The 15,086-nt window shown below is 48.6% G+C and overlaps 1 protein-coding gene across 10 annotated transcripts in view; it reads right to left on the bottom strand.

The window, feature by feature from the left end:
* MORC2 (MORC family CW-type zinc finger 2) overlaps window positions 1-15,086 on the bottom strand; it is a 41,575-nt gene that overhangs the window by 878 nt on the left and 25,611 nt on the right. For 5 of the 10 annotated variants that reach the window (XM_077948961.1, XM_077948963.1, XM_077948966.1 and 2 more), the window contains 19 exon segments: window positions 14,309-14,468; window positions 14,088-14,199; window positions 13,633-13,758; window positions 12,958-13,037; window positions 12,174-12,256; window positions 11,846-11,931; window positions 10,615-10,755; window positions 10,365-10,519; window positions 10,133-10,261; window positions 9,481-9,586; window positions 9,029-9,161; window positions 7,841-7,915; window positions 7,375-7,755; window positions 6,657-6,788; window positions 6,110-6,164; window positions 5,533-5,674; window positions 5,189-5,413; window positions 5,003-5,096; window positions 523-711 (listed from right to left, as the gene is read on the bottom strand). In XM_077948961.1, the coding sequence (XP_077805087.1) occupies window positions 523-711; window positions 5,003-5,096; window positions 5,189-5,413; window positions 5,533-5,674; window positions 6,110-6,164; window positions 6,657-6,788; window positions 7,375-7,755; window positions 7,841-7,915; window positions 9,029-9,161; window positions 9,481-9,586; window positions 10,133-10,261; window positions 10,365-10,519; window positions 10,615-10,755; window positions 11,846-11,931; window positions 12,174-12,256; window positions 12,958-13,037; window positions 13,633-13,758; window positions 14,088-14,199; window positions 14,309-14,468 (2,604 nt within the window). 10 annotated transcript variants of the gene reach the window in all.

Below are 15,086 nucleotides of genomic sequence, written 5' to 3'. Positions count from 1 at the left end.
ACATTTTAGTCAAGTGGCCTCTCAACACTTTACTGTATCTCCTTAGGAACCACCATCAGTAATTCTGTCTCTTCCACCAAACTGGCAGGCTGTGAGAGCAGGAACCTTCTCTGGCTTGTCTTATTCATTCTGTATCCACAGGACAGGCACAGAGCAGGCCCTCATGCTTACTGCCTGGATGAAGGACCAACAAGCTAAGGAGCACTCCCCACTTCTGGGCTACCCAATCCCATCTGGGCGTCATGTGGAAAAGAACTTCATTTTTATGGCTTGGAGGGTTCTCAAACCAGGCTGTACCTCGGAATGTCTAAAGGGAAAAAGCCTGGTTCTATGGGTCTGGCTGGGCTGAGACCCAGGCAGCCACACCATCTCAAGCTCTCCTGCCAGGGTGCTGTGCAGCCAGGGTGGGAACCACAGATTCCTGTGAGTGGACAAATTCTTGTGAGAACAGGAACAGGTCCTAGGCCCCCCTCCCTGAGAGACCAGGTGGTCCAGCTGCAACAGGAAGGCTGCCGGGCTCACCTCCTGCACCTTTTGCAGGAGTGCCACGATGTTGGTCCTCAGCTTCTGCAGCTTCTCCTCCGTCTCGCGGAGCTTCCTCTCGGAGGTACGCAGGCTTTCCTCAGAGGCCTTGGCCCGGGAGTCAGCACGGCTCTGGTAGGAATTGCACAGGTTTTGGAGCCCTACTTCATATTGCTTGAAGTACTCTTTCTGTTGGGAGCACAGCAAGAGGGAGGGTACATAAGGGGCTGCCACAAGGAAGAAGACAGTTAGCACACAGGTGAAGCACTCAGCACAGTGCTCTGGCAGACAGCAGGCCATGAGGACACATGAGGGGTGATTCTTACCATTCCAAGTGGCAAAAAAGGTTGACAGAATCACTCTTCCATGCTCAATCATAACCTGTCTGACTTCAGTACAGCCCTGTGCCATCCACTTCCAAGACATACCCAACAATGTCAGCACTCATATCAGTTCTCTCTTCACCTACCAACCAATAGCAGATATCTTCAGCTCTGTGGAGCAGTATATACTTCTGCAGCATCAGAGCTTTTTACTATTTTCCCTGAGTACCTGAAACCTCCAGCGGGTGAGGTAGGAAACAAGCAGTTTTTCTAGTGGCTTTTGAAGCAGAATACTTGTTTTAAATGAAATGTCACATGGAATCTCAGTGTGAAAAACAATGTAAGTAGTATCTCTTTAGGTTCAATTTATTTTCCAAGTTCAAATTTATAAGATGACTTACTCGTAAATCACTGAGAATGATGAGGCCACTGTGATGAACACACACACCTCAACCAGCAGGTGCTAGCTGGCTACTGTAGTCTTATCAACTCTGGTGTTTACTTCTGTAAAGATGCATGAGCTGCCCAGCCTAGAGAGGCTTCTAGATGCCATTTTTTAAAACTGTTACTGGCAAGTATCGAACCGTGTCATTCACCTTATCCTACTAAAACCAAGATAGCAAGAGAAACTTCTACACAAAACAATAATTGCCTTGGCAGCACAAAATAAATGCTGGAGCAATCCCCAAAGTATTAAAATTCAGTATACAACATCTTGAAAGCAGACATGGTTTGTAATAATTTTTTTTAATTATTTTGAGGTAATTGTAGATTCACATATAATTGTTACATTCGTTTTTTTGCAAAATGATACTTGAATCTAATATTGCAGGGCTCCTGAGGCTCTATGGAACTCCTGATGAATACAGTATAAAGGACATAACTGACAAGGACATATTGAACAGTAGACTTTGTTTTATCCCTGATGCTAAAAAAATAGTTTGAGTGATGGCCGTGCGCGGTGGCTCATGCCTGTAATTCCAGCACTTTGAGAGGCCGAGGTGGGCAGATCACGAGGTCAGGAGATAGAGGCCATCCTGGCTAACACAGGGAAACCCCGTCTCTACTAAAAATACAAAAAATTAGCAGGGCATGATGGCAGGCACCTGTAGTCCCAGCTACTTGGGAGGCTGAGGCAGGAGAATGGCATGAACCCAGGAGGTGGAGCTGGCAGTGAGCCAAGATTGTGCCACTGCACTCTAGCCCAGGCGACAGAGCAAGACTCTGTCTCAAAAAAAAAAAGAAACTTTGAGTGGTTTTAGACATTACAATTAGCAGAACAAAGGTGATCCACTGGTATTATAGCTCCTTGTACAAAAAAAAGCTAATATACTTTTTTTTTTTCTTTTGAGACAGAGTCTCGCTCTGTCGTCCAGGCTGGAGTGCAGTGGCGCAATCTCGGCTCACTGCAGCCTCCGCCTCCCGGGTTTACGCCATTCTCCTGCCTCAGCCTCCTGAGTAGTTGGGACTACAGGCGCCGGCCACCATGCCCAGCTAATTTTTTTTTTTTTTTTTTTTTTTTTTTTTGTATTTTTAGTAGAGACGAGGTTTCACCATGTTTGCCAGGATGGTCTCGATCTCCTGACCTTGTGATCCGCCTACCTTGGCCTCCCAAAGCGCTGGGATTACAGGCATGAGCCACTGCGCCCGGCCTAATATACTTTTTTTTGACACAGTCTCACTCTGTCACCCAGGCTGGAGTCCAGTGGCACAATTTCAGCTTACTGCAACCTCTGCCTTTCCCCAGGTTCAAGCGATTATCATGCCCCAGCCTCCCAAGTAGCTAGGATTACAGGCCTGTGCCACAACATCTGGCTAATATTTTTTATATGTTGTAGTAGAGATGGGGTTTCACCATATTGGCCAGGCTGGTCTCAAACTCCTGGCCTCAAGTGATCCACCTTCCTCAGCCTCCCAAAGTGCTGGGATTACAGACCTGAGCCTCCACACCCAGCCTAATATACTATTTTTAGACACTCATGCAGACTTTGTTTTGGGCCCAGGCATTCAAGCCCACTGCAGAGATCCTGCTACACCTAGGCTCTACTCTGAGTTTGGCAATAACTTTAAGCTAAAATCAACAAATATGACAAGAAGATGCCTCCAGGCCAACCTAGCCACCCTATTAGCTGCTTGTTCCTCCTAGGATTTGCAGAGAGCACCTGCAGCCTAAACAAGGACGAAAGTTGAAGCGTGGATCTTTCTGTGAAGCAGCTGTGATTTCTGCACCTTCTAGCTCCCTCACTGAGCACCACCCCTTCATATCTTGCCAGGAGAGCAAGGCAGCATCGTGAACAGAGCAAGTCCTAAGAAGTACCTGGGTTCAAATCTGGGCTCTGTCACTGACCAACAGACTCTTTACTGAGCCTTAGTTTCTTCAACTCCCGCTTCATTTCACATTTTAAAAAGTAGAATAAAGACAAACACCATGTTTTTTTATCTCTGGCAAACTTTATCAAGCACACAACTGCCCCATGAGGATCCGACATCTTGAATATACTAATCCTAATCCTGCAGTTTCCATTCCAGTTGTCTTTCTCTAGAACCTCTTTCCTAGAAAACTTAGCTATTCCTATCATAGAAAAAAATCATCCCACTTCATGTGGACAATTCCCAGAGCCCCATCTCCAGCCCTGGCCTCCCCCTCCCTCCAAGTGCCAGTCCCTGATTTCCACCTGTACACTGCACATCACCAAAAACATAGTGAGGGCACTTCTGGCACTACACAAACCTCCACTCGTCACCTTCGTTGCACTTACCCATTTTTCTCTCCTAGTTAATAGCTTTGTCATCAACCTCCAGTTCCCACAGGCCTGAGTCACTTGCCTACAATCCATGATCAGTCTGCTGACAACCGCTGACACAACCCTTTCACCCCCAAGCCCACTGCCACCACACTGGCTCCTGTTCCCATTCCCTCACCTCTGACCTTTTACATAGGACCAGCCTCCTCGCCCCTGCATCTCCCATCCACCCATTCTACCCAAACACACTGCTACCCAAATTACCCTCTTAGGGGCAGGAGCAGCAGACTACAGCCCCTGGGCCGAATCAGCCTGCCAACTGTTTTTGTAAATAAAGCTTTACTGGAACACAGGACATCCGTTCCTTTACATATTGTCTGTGGCTGCTTTCATGCTATAATGGCAGAGTTGCCACAGAGACTGTATAGCCTGTGAACCTGAAATTACTTGCCAACTGGCCCTCTACAGAAAAAATGTGTTGACCGCTGCCCTAGATATGGTTTGGATGACAGTTCCTTCAGCTCAAAACTTTTGCAGGCTCTTCTCTTCATACAGAGTTTAAGCCAGTATGACAGACTGGGGATTCAAAACCCATCATATCCTGGCTTTCAGGCCCCTCTACCCTAAATGCTCACCACACAGCCTGCTGCCCTAACCCCACCCCCAGAGCCTTTGCTCACAGAAGTCCCCACCTCAAACACTCCTTTTCACTTACACAGGCAGGCACTTGGCAAAATGCACATTTTCTTCCAACTCAGTTGCTCTCTCTGCCCCCTAGGCCACCACAGCCCTCCATAGCCTTTCTATCCATTTTCTCAGCACTCACTGCTCCTGCCCTCATGTCCAGCTACCTGGTAACAACTCAGTCTCTACTGAATCTTGAGCCACTAAGGCAAGACTCTCTTTTGCTGCTCACTATGAGGTCCAGCAGACACCTGCTCGGGCAAGGCACCCCTTCAGCATTTGCTGGGTTAAGTAAGACCCAGTGCTTATGTCCAAGCTTCTCTGTACCTCCTTCTGAGTGTCAAGTTCTATGCACTTTGAGCCTCAGCTCTTCACTGTTGCCTGGGACAGGTTTACTCCCTCTGCTGGGGCAGAAGAAAGGGGGTATGCTTGTCATAAAATGTCAGACTACACCTGCTATCCCTAAGGGATGACTCAACTCCTAGCACCTGTGGTGGAAGGGGTTGGCTTTCTGCACACCAGAGTCATATCCAGCTAAGCCAGTTTTTTCCCCACATCATAAAGTCTCCTCTTCTTTCAGCAGAAGAGAGGCTGGCTGAGATGGAGCACACAGCTGAGAGCTAGCAACTGCACCAAGCATAACAATCACAATCACAACAGTTACAACAAATCCAGGGGGCAGGGGTGGGGCAATGAAGAGTGTGGAATCGAAGTTCAGGCCAGACTCACCAGAGGGAAAGATATTAGCTCATCTGAATTCATAGCACTCAGCTGCTTCTTGGAGATGGGGAAACTTGGAGGCAGGAAGTACCGTAAACAATTCCTGAAGAAGGCAGGGACAGTAATTCAGAATGGCATGGAGCAGACAGAGAGCTGCTGCTGGCCCTGGGGTGGGAAGACAAAAGACACATGTACCGGAGGATCTGGACGAGCAGGTCGATGGTCTCATGATTGGTGCTCAGGGCAGTGGTGTCAGGCTCAATGCGGAGGCATTCGGAAGTGGAGGGCTCTGCCACAGCTATGGCCTGTTGGGCCACAGGGCCTGCCTCCTCCTCCCCGCCCTCCTGCTGCGTGTCAAGGCTCTGATGTTCCGGAGAAGGGGGCTTCATCAGCCGCACATCCTCACTGCCTTTCTCCACCCTGTGGAAGACACACAGCTTATGTCACATCTGACCCGGGCTCCCAGGATGGGCTACTGGCAGGGAGGCCGGGGATACCTCCTTCAAGGAACCACTGCTCCTCCGTGATTGGGGCATTACCAGCGGTCTCTTGGTGTCGTGTCTGTGGGCACGTAGTCAAACTTCACCTTCCACCGCACCACATGCTTGCCCACCTCCACGGCTGTGACACGGCCCGTGTACCACTCCCTGTTCACACGCACCTCCACGTGAAGCCCTTTATCTGACAATGTAGACAGAGGTGCGAGTCAGAAAACTAGCCTATAGTCCCTCACTTGGCCGGGGCCACGTTGAGAAAGGCAGTTCCTAGGGTTTGGAGGACAGGAACACTTAGGTGCTTGCCCCCAATACACCAGGGACACAGAAACCAGGGACCAGCCACCATGGTCTCCTTCCCCATCTGTCATGAGGGTGCCAAAGAGCAAAAGAATGAGTGATTGCCAGGAGTGAACACCAAGGAATTAGTGTTAAAAATAACCACAAAGGGGTGATCCCTTCAGAATTCTGCTTAGGATTTGACTTGGATCCACTGCTGCACAAGAGCCCAGACCCAGGAAAGACTCCATGAGCCTTTGGTAAACTGCTGCTGGTAAGGGGCTCCACTTCCACTCCCACTCCCACCCCCGCCACAGGCTGCCAGGTCACTCCCCCAGCTCACCTTTCTGAGCTCTCTTGAGGTCAGCTGAGTCCTCTTCCCCAGCACTGTCTGAGAGCTGTGTGGAGAGCAGTCTATTAGAGGCATCCCCAGTGCCCCACAAGAGCAGACTTGTGCCTTACTGGCCATCAGCCATCTTCACGACTTCCTGTGCTACAGTTTAAATCACCAAGCCCTGCTGAGAGCCACACTCCAAAATCACTGTCCAAGGTACCTACCCTTCTGCCACCTTTATGAACAAGACAGCAGGCAAGGGACATAATGTGTTTCAAGTTTCCCTGATGTACGTCTGTGTGACTTCAGGCCTGTGGTTAAGCTAGAAGCCAGTCTCACTCAAGACCCTACCTGGCACCATGTGTAGTCACTTGTGTAACTGAGAGTCCTTGAGAGATCACTAGGCTTCTGGAAGGCTCATGACACAAATATAAACAGAGCTGGTGTAGACTGCTGGTGTGGGGTATAGACTGCTGGTGGGGGGTGTAGACTGCTGGTGGGGGGTGCAGGCCCTAGAGAGGGAGGCTCTTTTGAGAACCTCACCTCAACCACTCACCTCATTCGAGTCTTTCTTTTCCTCCTTCACAACAAATCTGCCCCGCTTGCATCTCTCCTTCCTCCTCTCAGCTTCTTCCTCAACTTCTTCCTCATCAGAAACCGCGACACTCCTCTTCCGACTAGGGGTAGCCTAGAGCAAGAGGAGCGTAAGGATGTGAGGGGCCCTGTTCAGCCTCTAGGGGGCAGGAAGATTTCATCTAGCCTAAAGGAGCTGTTCCAAGAGGAACTGTACTCCCTGCAATCCCTCCCTGACATTACTTGGAATGTACACAGGCAACCCACTGGCCCCTGTGCCATGAGAATCTTTGCTCAAAGCTGTCATAGGAGAAGCTTCTCAATTCCTTTCCCACCTTAGTCTGCCTGGCCAGCCAGCTGTCACCTTCCCAAGAACCACCGACCACTGCTGCAGCCCACTCGGGCTGTCAAATGATGACTGACCTAAGCCCACACTTCGAGAGCCAGTGGAGGTGACTCAAGTTTGTGGCAGACCAAAACTCGGAGGGAGCAGTGAAGAGCTCGCTGTACAGGCAACCAATGTGCTCTCTGGCCCTGAACAAGTCCATTCAGCTATCAAGGCTTCCCCTCCTCAGGGGCAGCAGCAAAGCTTTAGATTCAGTATCTTCCCAAGGCTCCCCCAGTACAGCTGTGACACTGCACAATTCCATTCCTACACTACTGACACTGGGTTGGGGGATCGACGAGGACAAGCCTCTCACCGGGGAGAGTTTGATGGGTGGCTCTGTCTTCTTCACCACTGGAGTCTTGATGACTTTGGGAGAAGGAACCTCCCGAGGGCTCTTGGAGTTGGGCAGTAAAGATGGTGGCAGTTGCTGCACCAGAGGGGCAGGTCGGGATGCAGTCTTAACAAGAGTGTTGGCAGGCTTTCGGGGTGCCTCAGGTGGCTGGAGCAGCCTGGATGTGCTGGCCTCCTCCCGGGCTGCCAAAGCAGGGGTTTTTGGGGTACTGCTGATAACAGGAGCCTTTCGGGGCTGGCTGGCTGGTCTAGGAGTTGGCAAAGAAGGGGGTCTGCTGGGGGCGTTCCTGATCACAGCAGGTAAAGGGGGCGACCGAGGACGCTGAGGTCTACGCACAGGTTCCTAAAAAAAGGCCCACAGAGAGTGAGAACACTGATCCTAGCATGAGACACCTGAGGAAAAGCCCTTCCCAGGCCCTGGACTTCACCTCAGTGGAAGGTCTGGTGGTCACTTCCAAAGGCAATTTCTTCAGGTCTGCTTGGGAGCGGATGGGTGTGGTTTTCTGCAAGGCAAACATCATGATGAAGTTGTTTGCATATTTTAGTATACTTGAGCAACCTTTTTGGATAGTGTCTGGAACCAGGGACAAATAAAATAGAAAACCATAGTCCTACTCTTACAAATCTCCTGTTCTCACTGGGGAGACACAAAATACATAAATACTCAACTATCAGCAAATTACAGGATACTGTGTGATTAATCCAGCAACTGAGAGACTGGCCAGGGAGGCATGCATAAGACATCATGGGTTAGTGAGAGCGTATCTGCACAGACACAGAAGCCAAAAAGGGAAATGGTTTTGTACTAAATATGATAAAGAGCTGATATCACAGACATATCTAGAAAAAAAAAAACAAAGAAAAAATAAAAATGTAAGTGAATAAGCAATTCTAAAAGAAAAGTGGACACATAAAAAAAAAGTGGACACATGAAAAATTATGCAATCTTAGAAATATTAAAGAAATTAAATTATAAAACATGCATCTTTGCCTATGAAATTTGCAACAACATTTAAAAATAATACTCTCATATACTGCTGGTAAATAATAGAAATTAACACATCTCTGGAGGGTACTTTAGAAATAGTTGCAAAAAGCCACAGAATTTTACAATGGACCTTTTAAGTCCTTTAAATTCACTTCTAGAAAGTCATCAAAACAATGATGCACTAAAAAACGTGTACATGTGTGTGTATTAATATAAAACATATATATGGCATTCTCTCCCTATTTCTATTAAAAAATATATATTCATGTGTATTATGTGTAGGTATTCATGAGTTCATGACAAGTTGGAAGGATGTATGGTTAATGATGGTTACCTCTAAGGCAGAATTTTTATTTTCTGGAGTTTTATAAATTCTAAATGAATTGGACCACTTTGAAATATATAAGCAATTTTTCTTAAGAATAAGCAAGGTGTTATTCTTAAAATAACACTGTTGGAAAATAGTACACGTGGACCTGGAGGTTGGGGTTGGAAAGCTTTGGCAAACACACACAGGTGAGCGGAGGGTAAAACTGAGCCTGAGGGAACAGGAAAGCTACTGAAGGTTCCTGTCCCAGGCAGAGCCCTGACACAGGCTGGCTCTGCCCACTGACCATGACCCACGTACCTGAAGGGCCTCCAGCTTCTCCTGCTGCTGGCGAATTTTCTCTGTCAGTTGTTTCTGCTTCTCTTCCTGCGTCTTCATGTCCTTTCTGAATGTTCCCAGGGGAACCTTCTGCTTTTGTTCAGAAGCCTCACACCTGTAGAGAAAAGGTACTAGGGAGGTCATGGCAAACAGAGCCCCAAGCTGGGCAAGGACCTTTCTCTTCAGCCAGTCTACACTGTCTGTCACAAGAGCAACTACCTCAGAGTTCCCAATGCACGGAATTATCATATGCCCTGCAGGACATACATCAATTCTTATTTCTTGGGCACTTATTAGGTATAGCAAGACAGAGATATAAGGTATGTGCACTGACCTCAAGAAACACAGTGAGTTATTTATCCCAAGAGTAGAGAGAACGGTGAGGGGCAAGGGAGAAAAGTACCCACAATCCCCTTGTTAGAGAATATGCTCACCGGTCCTGTTCAGGATCAGGGTTCATGGAGCAAACCCAGGTGTCAGGGTAATCTTTTTCCACAGAACTCAGCTGGAAGGGGAGGGTTCTCCATTTCAGACACAAATCTGCAGAGAACAAAAAAACCCCATACATCAGCCACCCCCACCAACTCTGTCTGTAATCTGGGCTTCTCACAGGCCCACCACAATGATGCCCCACACTTCGCAGGCAAAGATCTTCACTCAGGCTCCAACTCTGCCTATCCTTAGAGAATGCTAATTCTTCTCAAGGACACTGATTCCAGGAAGGATAGAAACTTAACATGGTGGACTCTTAACACTTCCAGCCCCTCTCCCTCCTTTATCAGGATCCTGGCCCAGTCATCCACGCACACCAGAAGCCATGTGGTACCAAACCAAGTAAGCCTGGCCTGGCTGCAGCTGGAGAGGTCTGGGAGGACAGATGACCTTCTTTCTCACACAAGAGGGACAGGTGAAACTCAGCAAAGCCTCAAGACTGCGCTCACAGGGCCAGCACCAAACAGACTTGGATCCCTGGTGGGACTGTAAGTCCATGAATGTCAGTCAAGTTAGGAGGCTGGCAGGAAGATGGAGAAAAGAAGCTTGCAGGCTGATAGAAATGAGTCAGGGGGATCCAACCACACAACTCACCGCACTGGATGGTGGTAGGGATTTCCATAGCTCTCCGGCGTTTGTAACGCAGCTCGCTGGATGGGGGCTGGTTCCAGTTGGCAGAGAGGTAGCCAAACTCATCCCAGAACTTGATGATTCCCCGCTGGGCTGGAAAGCAAACACCCACACATCATGTTAGGAGCCAGCCTCTCTCTCTCCCTACATTCAGGTGAAGAGAAAAGGCAGAGGCCCAGCAGCCCAGTCCCATTACCAATGGCAATGTCCTTCCAATACTGCGCCAGGTGTTCCCCCATTGCTCGGAGCAGGTGCCGGTACTCCTTGGCATCAGCAAAGTCCTGTTTGTTGTGTGTAGGCTCCAGGACTAGGTAGGGCACGTCAACAACCCCAACAACCCCGCCGCATGCCCTACAAGGAGAAAGAGAACAAGCTCTGTCACCCCACTGGCAACACCCTCCTGCCAACTATCCTGGGCTAGACAGCTCTCCGTGGGTAGTACTCACATGCCCCCTTCCAGCTGTGGGCCCACTTTCTCATACATTTTGATCAGCCGGCTACAGTTGTAGATGAACATGCCATCCAGGTCCCGGTGTTCAATGTTGACCCCAAAAACAAAATTCAGTTCCTTAGGTTCTTTAAGTGCTCTAAGAAGACAAAAAAATTCAAGCAGATCTACACATCAGCACACAAGCATCATGGTGTTTAAGATGTGTTAAGCTTAAGCTTAAACTTGAGACATGTTAAGCCAAAAGTTTTGTATCTCCATTCAATGTGTAACCTGTTAGACTTGATACAGACATGCGCTGGGCACCAACTCGAAGCATCTCTAATTAAAAACATGAATGTGACTTTTTGGCAACAGGGACGGGTATAAATATGAATGGGTTATTATGAAGCTGCTGCAAATCTGTGCAAAGACAATTATATGGTGGAATAAACAAGAGGTTATCGTCATACCTTCCCCCAAATTCCACTAGTATGACAGTAAATTATTATTATTTTAAAAGGTAAAAATTCACAAGAACAATAAGCATGTGCAAGAAGACACCATCATGTGATTACTGTCAACAAACTCTTGGAGCTGAAAAGCAGATGGATGAGAAGTGGACTGACTTGGAGAGAAGAAACCTGAAACCCATGCCTGCGCCAAGGAGGCCAACAAGAGGCAAAACTGTAAATCAAGCCACAGAGTCCAAAGTGGATCCAGACATGGAGGTGGGACAAGCAGATAACTTAATGATCCAGGACAAAGGATGGTTCTAAATGTAAAAGTATACAACACTCAATCTCCAGCATTATTCTACATATGTAACCACTGAGGAGAAAATGAGTATGACAAAATACATACGTAACATAAAAACTAGGGTAGTATCACCAGGTGGTAGAAGTATAAGGGAGTTTTAAAATGTTATTCCTTAAACATTTTATATTTTTCAAGTTTTATACAATGAGCATTTTATATATCCTTTAAATGAAAAGAAATCAAAAGGGAAAAAAAAGTAAGACAGTGCCAAAGGATGGTTTGGTGCTCGATCCGAGGCTGTCAGCCCTGCCCTGTCTTTATGACTCAAGAAAGGGCTGAGAGCTCAGATTAAGACCTCCCTCCTGCAGGGGGCATTTAACAAGCATTTGGCATTAAAACAAAGCAGTCCTGGTGACAGAATAGCAACCTATCAATAATCAGTCCAAAAGCTATGTCAGTTTAAAAGATCCAAGACCAGGCCTGGCACTCACCGCTGCTTGGCCTCCTTGATCCTCTTCTTGACATCAGCTTCTCTGCGCAGAGTGATGGCTGTGTTCTGGACCTGTCGCAACATCACCTGCACACACATTGGCATCAGGTGAGAGGAGGAGGCACCCTGGGCCACAGCAGGGAATATTGAAACATGACATCTAAAACTTCTCAATTTATCTCAAAGATGTGGAAATTTACTTCTTTCTACAGAAAATGGCCCTCACTGGGGACAAACTCAAAAGCTGTGTTTTACTTGACCAGGCTCATGGGACATGGGCTCCTAATGCCAGAAACGCTGGAGAACAGCCACCTGGGCCAGGACCTTACCCTGGAGTCCCGCGTGAGGTCTCCCCCTAAGCGTACTTCTAACGTCCGAGCTTTGCTCTCCGCCTCCCGCGCCTTCTCTTCAGCTGAAACCCAGAAGAGAACATGGAAAGGAATGCAAAGCTTCAAAACTCTTGGTCATCCCTCCTGGATCCACAGTACTGGACAAGAAGTGTGTATACCACCAAGGAAAAGAAGAGGTGGGGGAGCTATGACTGATGAGCAATATGAGGGCAGCCTCTGTGCCTGGACTGCAGTTAGTTGCAGAAGGAAAATCTAGCATTCAAACCTATCATAGAGGCCCCAAGGAAACTTTACAAATGAACCAGAACAGGTTTTAAAAAAAAACACCTAAGGCAACCAGTTAAATGCTCAGCAAGAGCTGGAAGCTAAAGAAGTCTTCAGCCAATCATTCGCCAACAAGCAGTCGAGAAACCCTGAGAAGCCCTGAACAGCGAGACAGCCCTTGAGATGTTTGCCCTGAAGTCAGGAAAAGCAATTTCACAAGTATTTGGGTCAGAGGACTGAGTGGGATAAGCCAAAGAGTTGACACTTTTAGGCCCTATAAATGGCTGAAGAAGAGAAAGTGGAGTCTAGAAAGAAGAAATGCTGAGGGAGTTGGCCTGTAGGGAAAGGGGCTGAAAAGGAACTGAACTATGCTTCAGGAGACCAGCCTTGTCCCTGAGCTGTGGACTCAGCCTTTTCCTGGAACCCCACTTTGCCGACAAGCAGCATACCCCAGATGCACCCCTCCCCCACCCCACTCCTGCACCCAGAGTGGCATTACCAATCCTTGCTACGTGCTCTGCTTTCTTCACCTCCTGCTCGGCACGGGTCTTGAAACGGCTTGACGTGTACTTGTACATCCTGATCAGTAGAAAAAGCAAGCTGAGAGCCCACGCAACAGTGGGGCAGGTGGCACACCCAAGCACAGGAAGCACCCTGTCTTCCTGCCTCCTCCTAAGCTATGCTGTCCTGGCCCCTCGCGATGAGACAAATCCAAGCTCAATTCAGCAAAAAGATGCAATTTCTTATTCCACTTGCCCTTAGCCTCCGGCTGTCTTTGATAAGCAACCTCACCATTCACCAGGGGTGTCATTCATCCCACAGCAGAAACAAACCTCGGGAATAAGCCAAGCCCACTGCTTTCCTATATAGTGCCTAAAGGCCCCTTGGCCCTGAAGCCGAGAGACTCAGACAGCTCACTGTGCCAGGCAGGGCACCCTCCCTGTCACAGAGGCACACACACTCAATGAGCTTAGCAAGCCACCTCCACAGCTGACCTGTCCCTCCCCTAGGACCCAGAACTGACCCCGTGACCAATCACAGGCAACTTAAAGCCCCAAACGTAGTCAGCACTGCCAGAGCCTCTCATACAGTATCCCTCCAACAATGCCCCAGAGGAACGCGGCCACATCCTCAACCCATGGGAGACAGCAGGCCAGGGTGCACTGGCCCCTACCTGGGCTTGTACAGGCAGCACGAGAGCCTCTTGGTCTGCACCTTGTGCCCATGGATGAAGATCCTCATCCGGGGATCAATATAGAGCACAGCGGCATAGGCACGGAATGAGCGCCGCTCTGGCTTCCTGGAGAAGGCAAGAACAAAGAAGTGCTGTCACCTGCTCCACAACAGGGCTGACCAAGGGCACAACATCCTCTCTGCAGGCTCTCCACCTTTCCATGTTAGGTACTGACTTCTCTTGCTGCCCTGAACCGGTGCTCCCTTAGTGTGAGCACATCCCGCCCCTCTCACGTCCTCAGCACAGGTACCCCACAGGCAACTGACCTCGCCCTACATACTACCGTACCACAGAACACTGGGCAATGAATGTGCTCTCCCCTCTTTCCCTGAAGCTAGCTCCTGAGAGCACAAACGCCAGTTCCAGGGCCTCCCTCCCTTCCCAGCCACACTCACGTGCCCTCTGGGGACGTCTCTGCCATCTGGATATCTCTTGGATTTGAGATTATGTCTAGTTCTGGCTCTCCATTATCCATGAGTTTGAGATTGAAGATGATCACCAATGTTCCTGAGAAACAGAAATCCTTTGTCCTGCCAGATCCCCTGGCCCACCCCTACACCACTTGTGATTCTGGAGCTCCCAGATTCTAGGGGCTACAGGCTCAAAGCCTACTTACCACTGTCCCCAGGAATCTTCATAAATTGGGTCATCACTTCCTCCTCAGTGCGGAAGGGAGAGTACTTGTAGATGAGTTCTGTCTCAATGGCAAATTTCTCTACATTGTCTGTGACAGGCTCCCGGGTCCGAGCATTCCAGGTGGGCAGTGGGACTATCACCTGTGGAGTAAACATGAGCAGGCACTTTAAGGGAAGCCCCAGAACAGCCTTCCTCCCACATGTGCATCTCTCTTGTGTCTCCCCATAGTAGCTCCACACTGCCCTGTAGGTGAGGCCCAAGCTCCACAGCCTGGCACCAGAGGCTCTGTGGGCTTCAGGGCCTCTGCCTCTTCCCAAGACTCAGCCACACAAGACTACTTCCTTCAGGATACGTTGGTTTATGTGCTTAGGGTCTCTGCATGAGAAGTTCCCTGCTTGGGATGTCTCTGGTCATTTTCTTAATTTGGTAAAAATTCTACTCTTACCACTAAGGAAAATATATTTGCAATTATCTAGTGAATCAGTAAATACACATAACATAACCTAAAACTCAGCAGTTCCACTCCTAAGTACATAACTTAGGAGAAACTTTTGTACATATGTACCAGTAAACATGTACAAAAATAACCCAGGCCGGGTGCAGTGGTTCATCCCTGTAATCCCAGCACTTTGGGAGGCCAAGGTGGGTGGACTGCCTGAGCTCAGGAGTTCGAGACCAGTTGGGGCAACACAGTGAATCCCCGTCTCTACTAAAATACAAAACATTAGCTGGGTGTGGCAGCGTGCACCTGTAGCCCC

Source organism: Macaca mulatta, chromosome 10 (genome assembly GCF_049350105.2).
Source record: "Macaca mulatta isolate MMU2019108-1 chromosome 10, T2T-MMU8v2.0, whole genome shotgun sequence".
Classification (NCBI taxonomy): domain Eukaryota; kingdom Metazoa; phylum Chordata; class Mammalia; order Primates; family Cercopithecidae; genus Macaca; species Macaca mulatta.
Note: the sequence above shows the minus strand (reverse complement) of the source record. Positions and strands in the feature narration are given on the sequence as shown.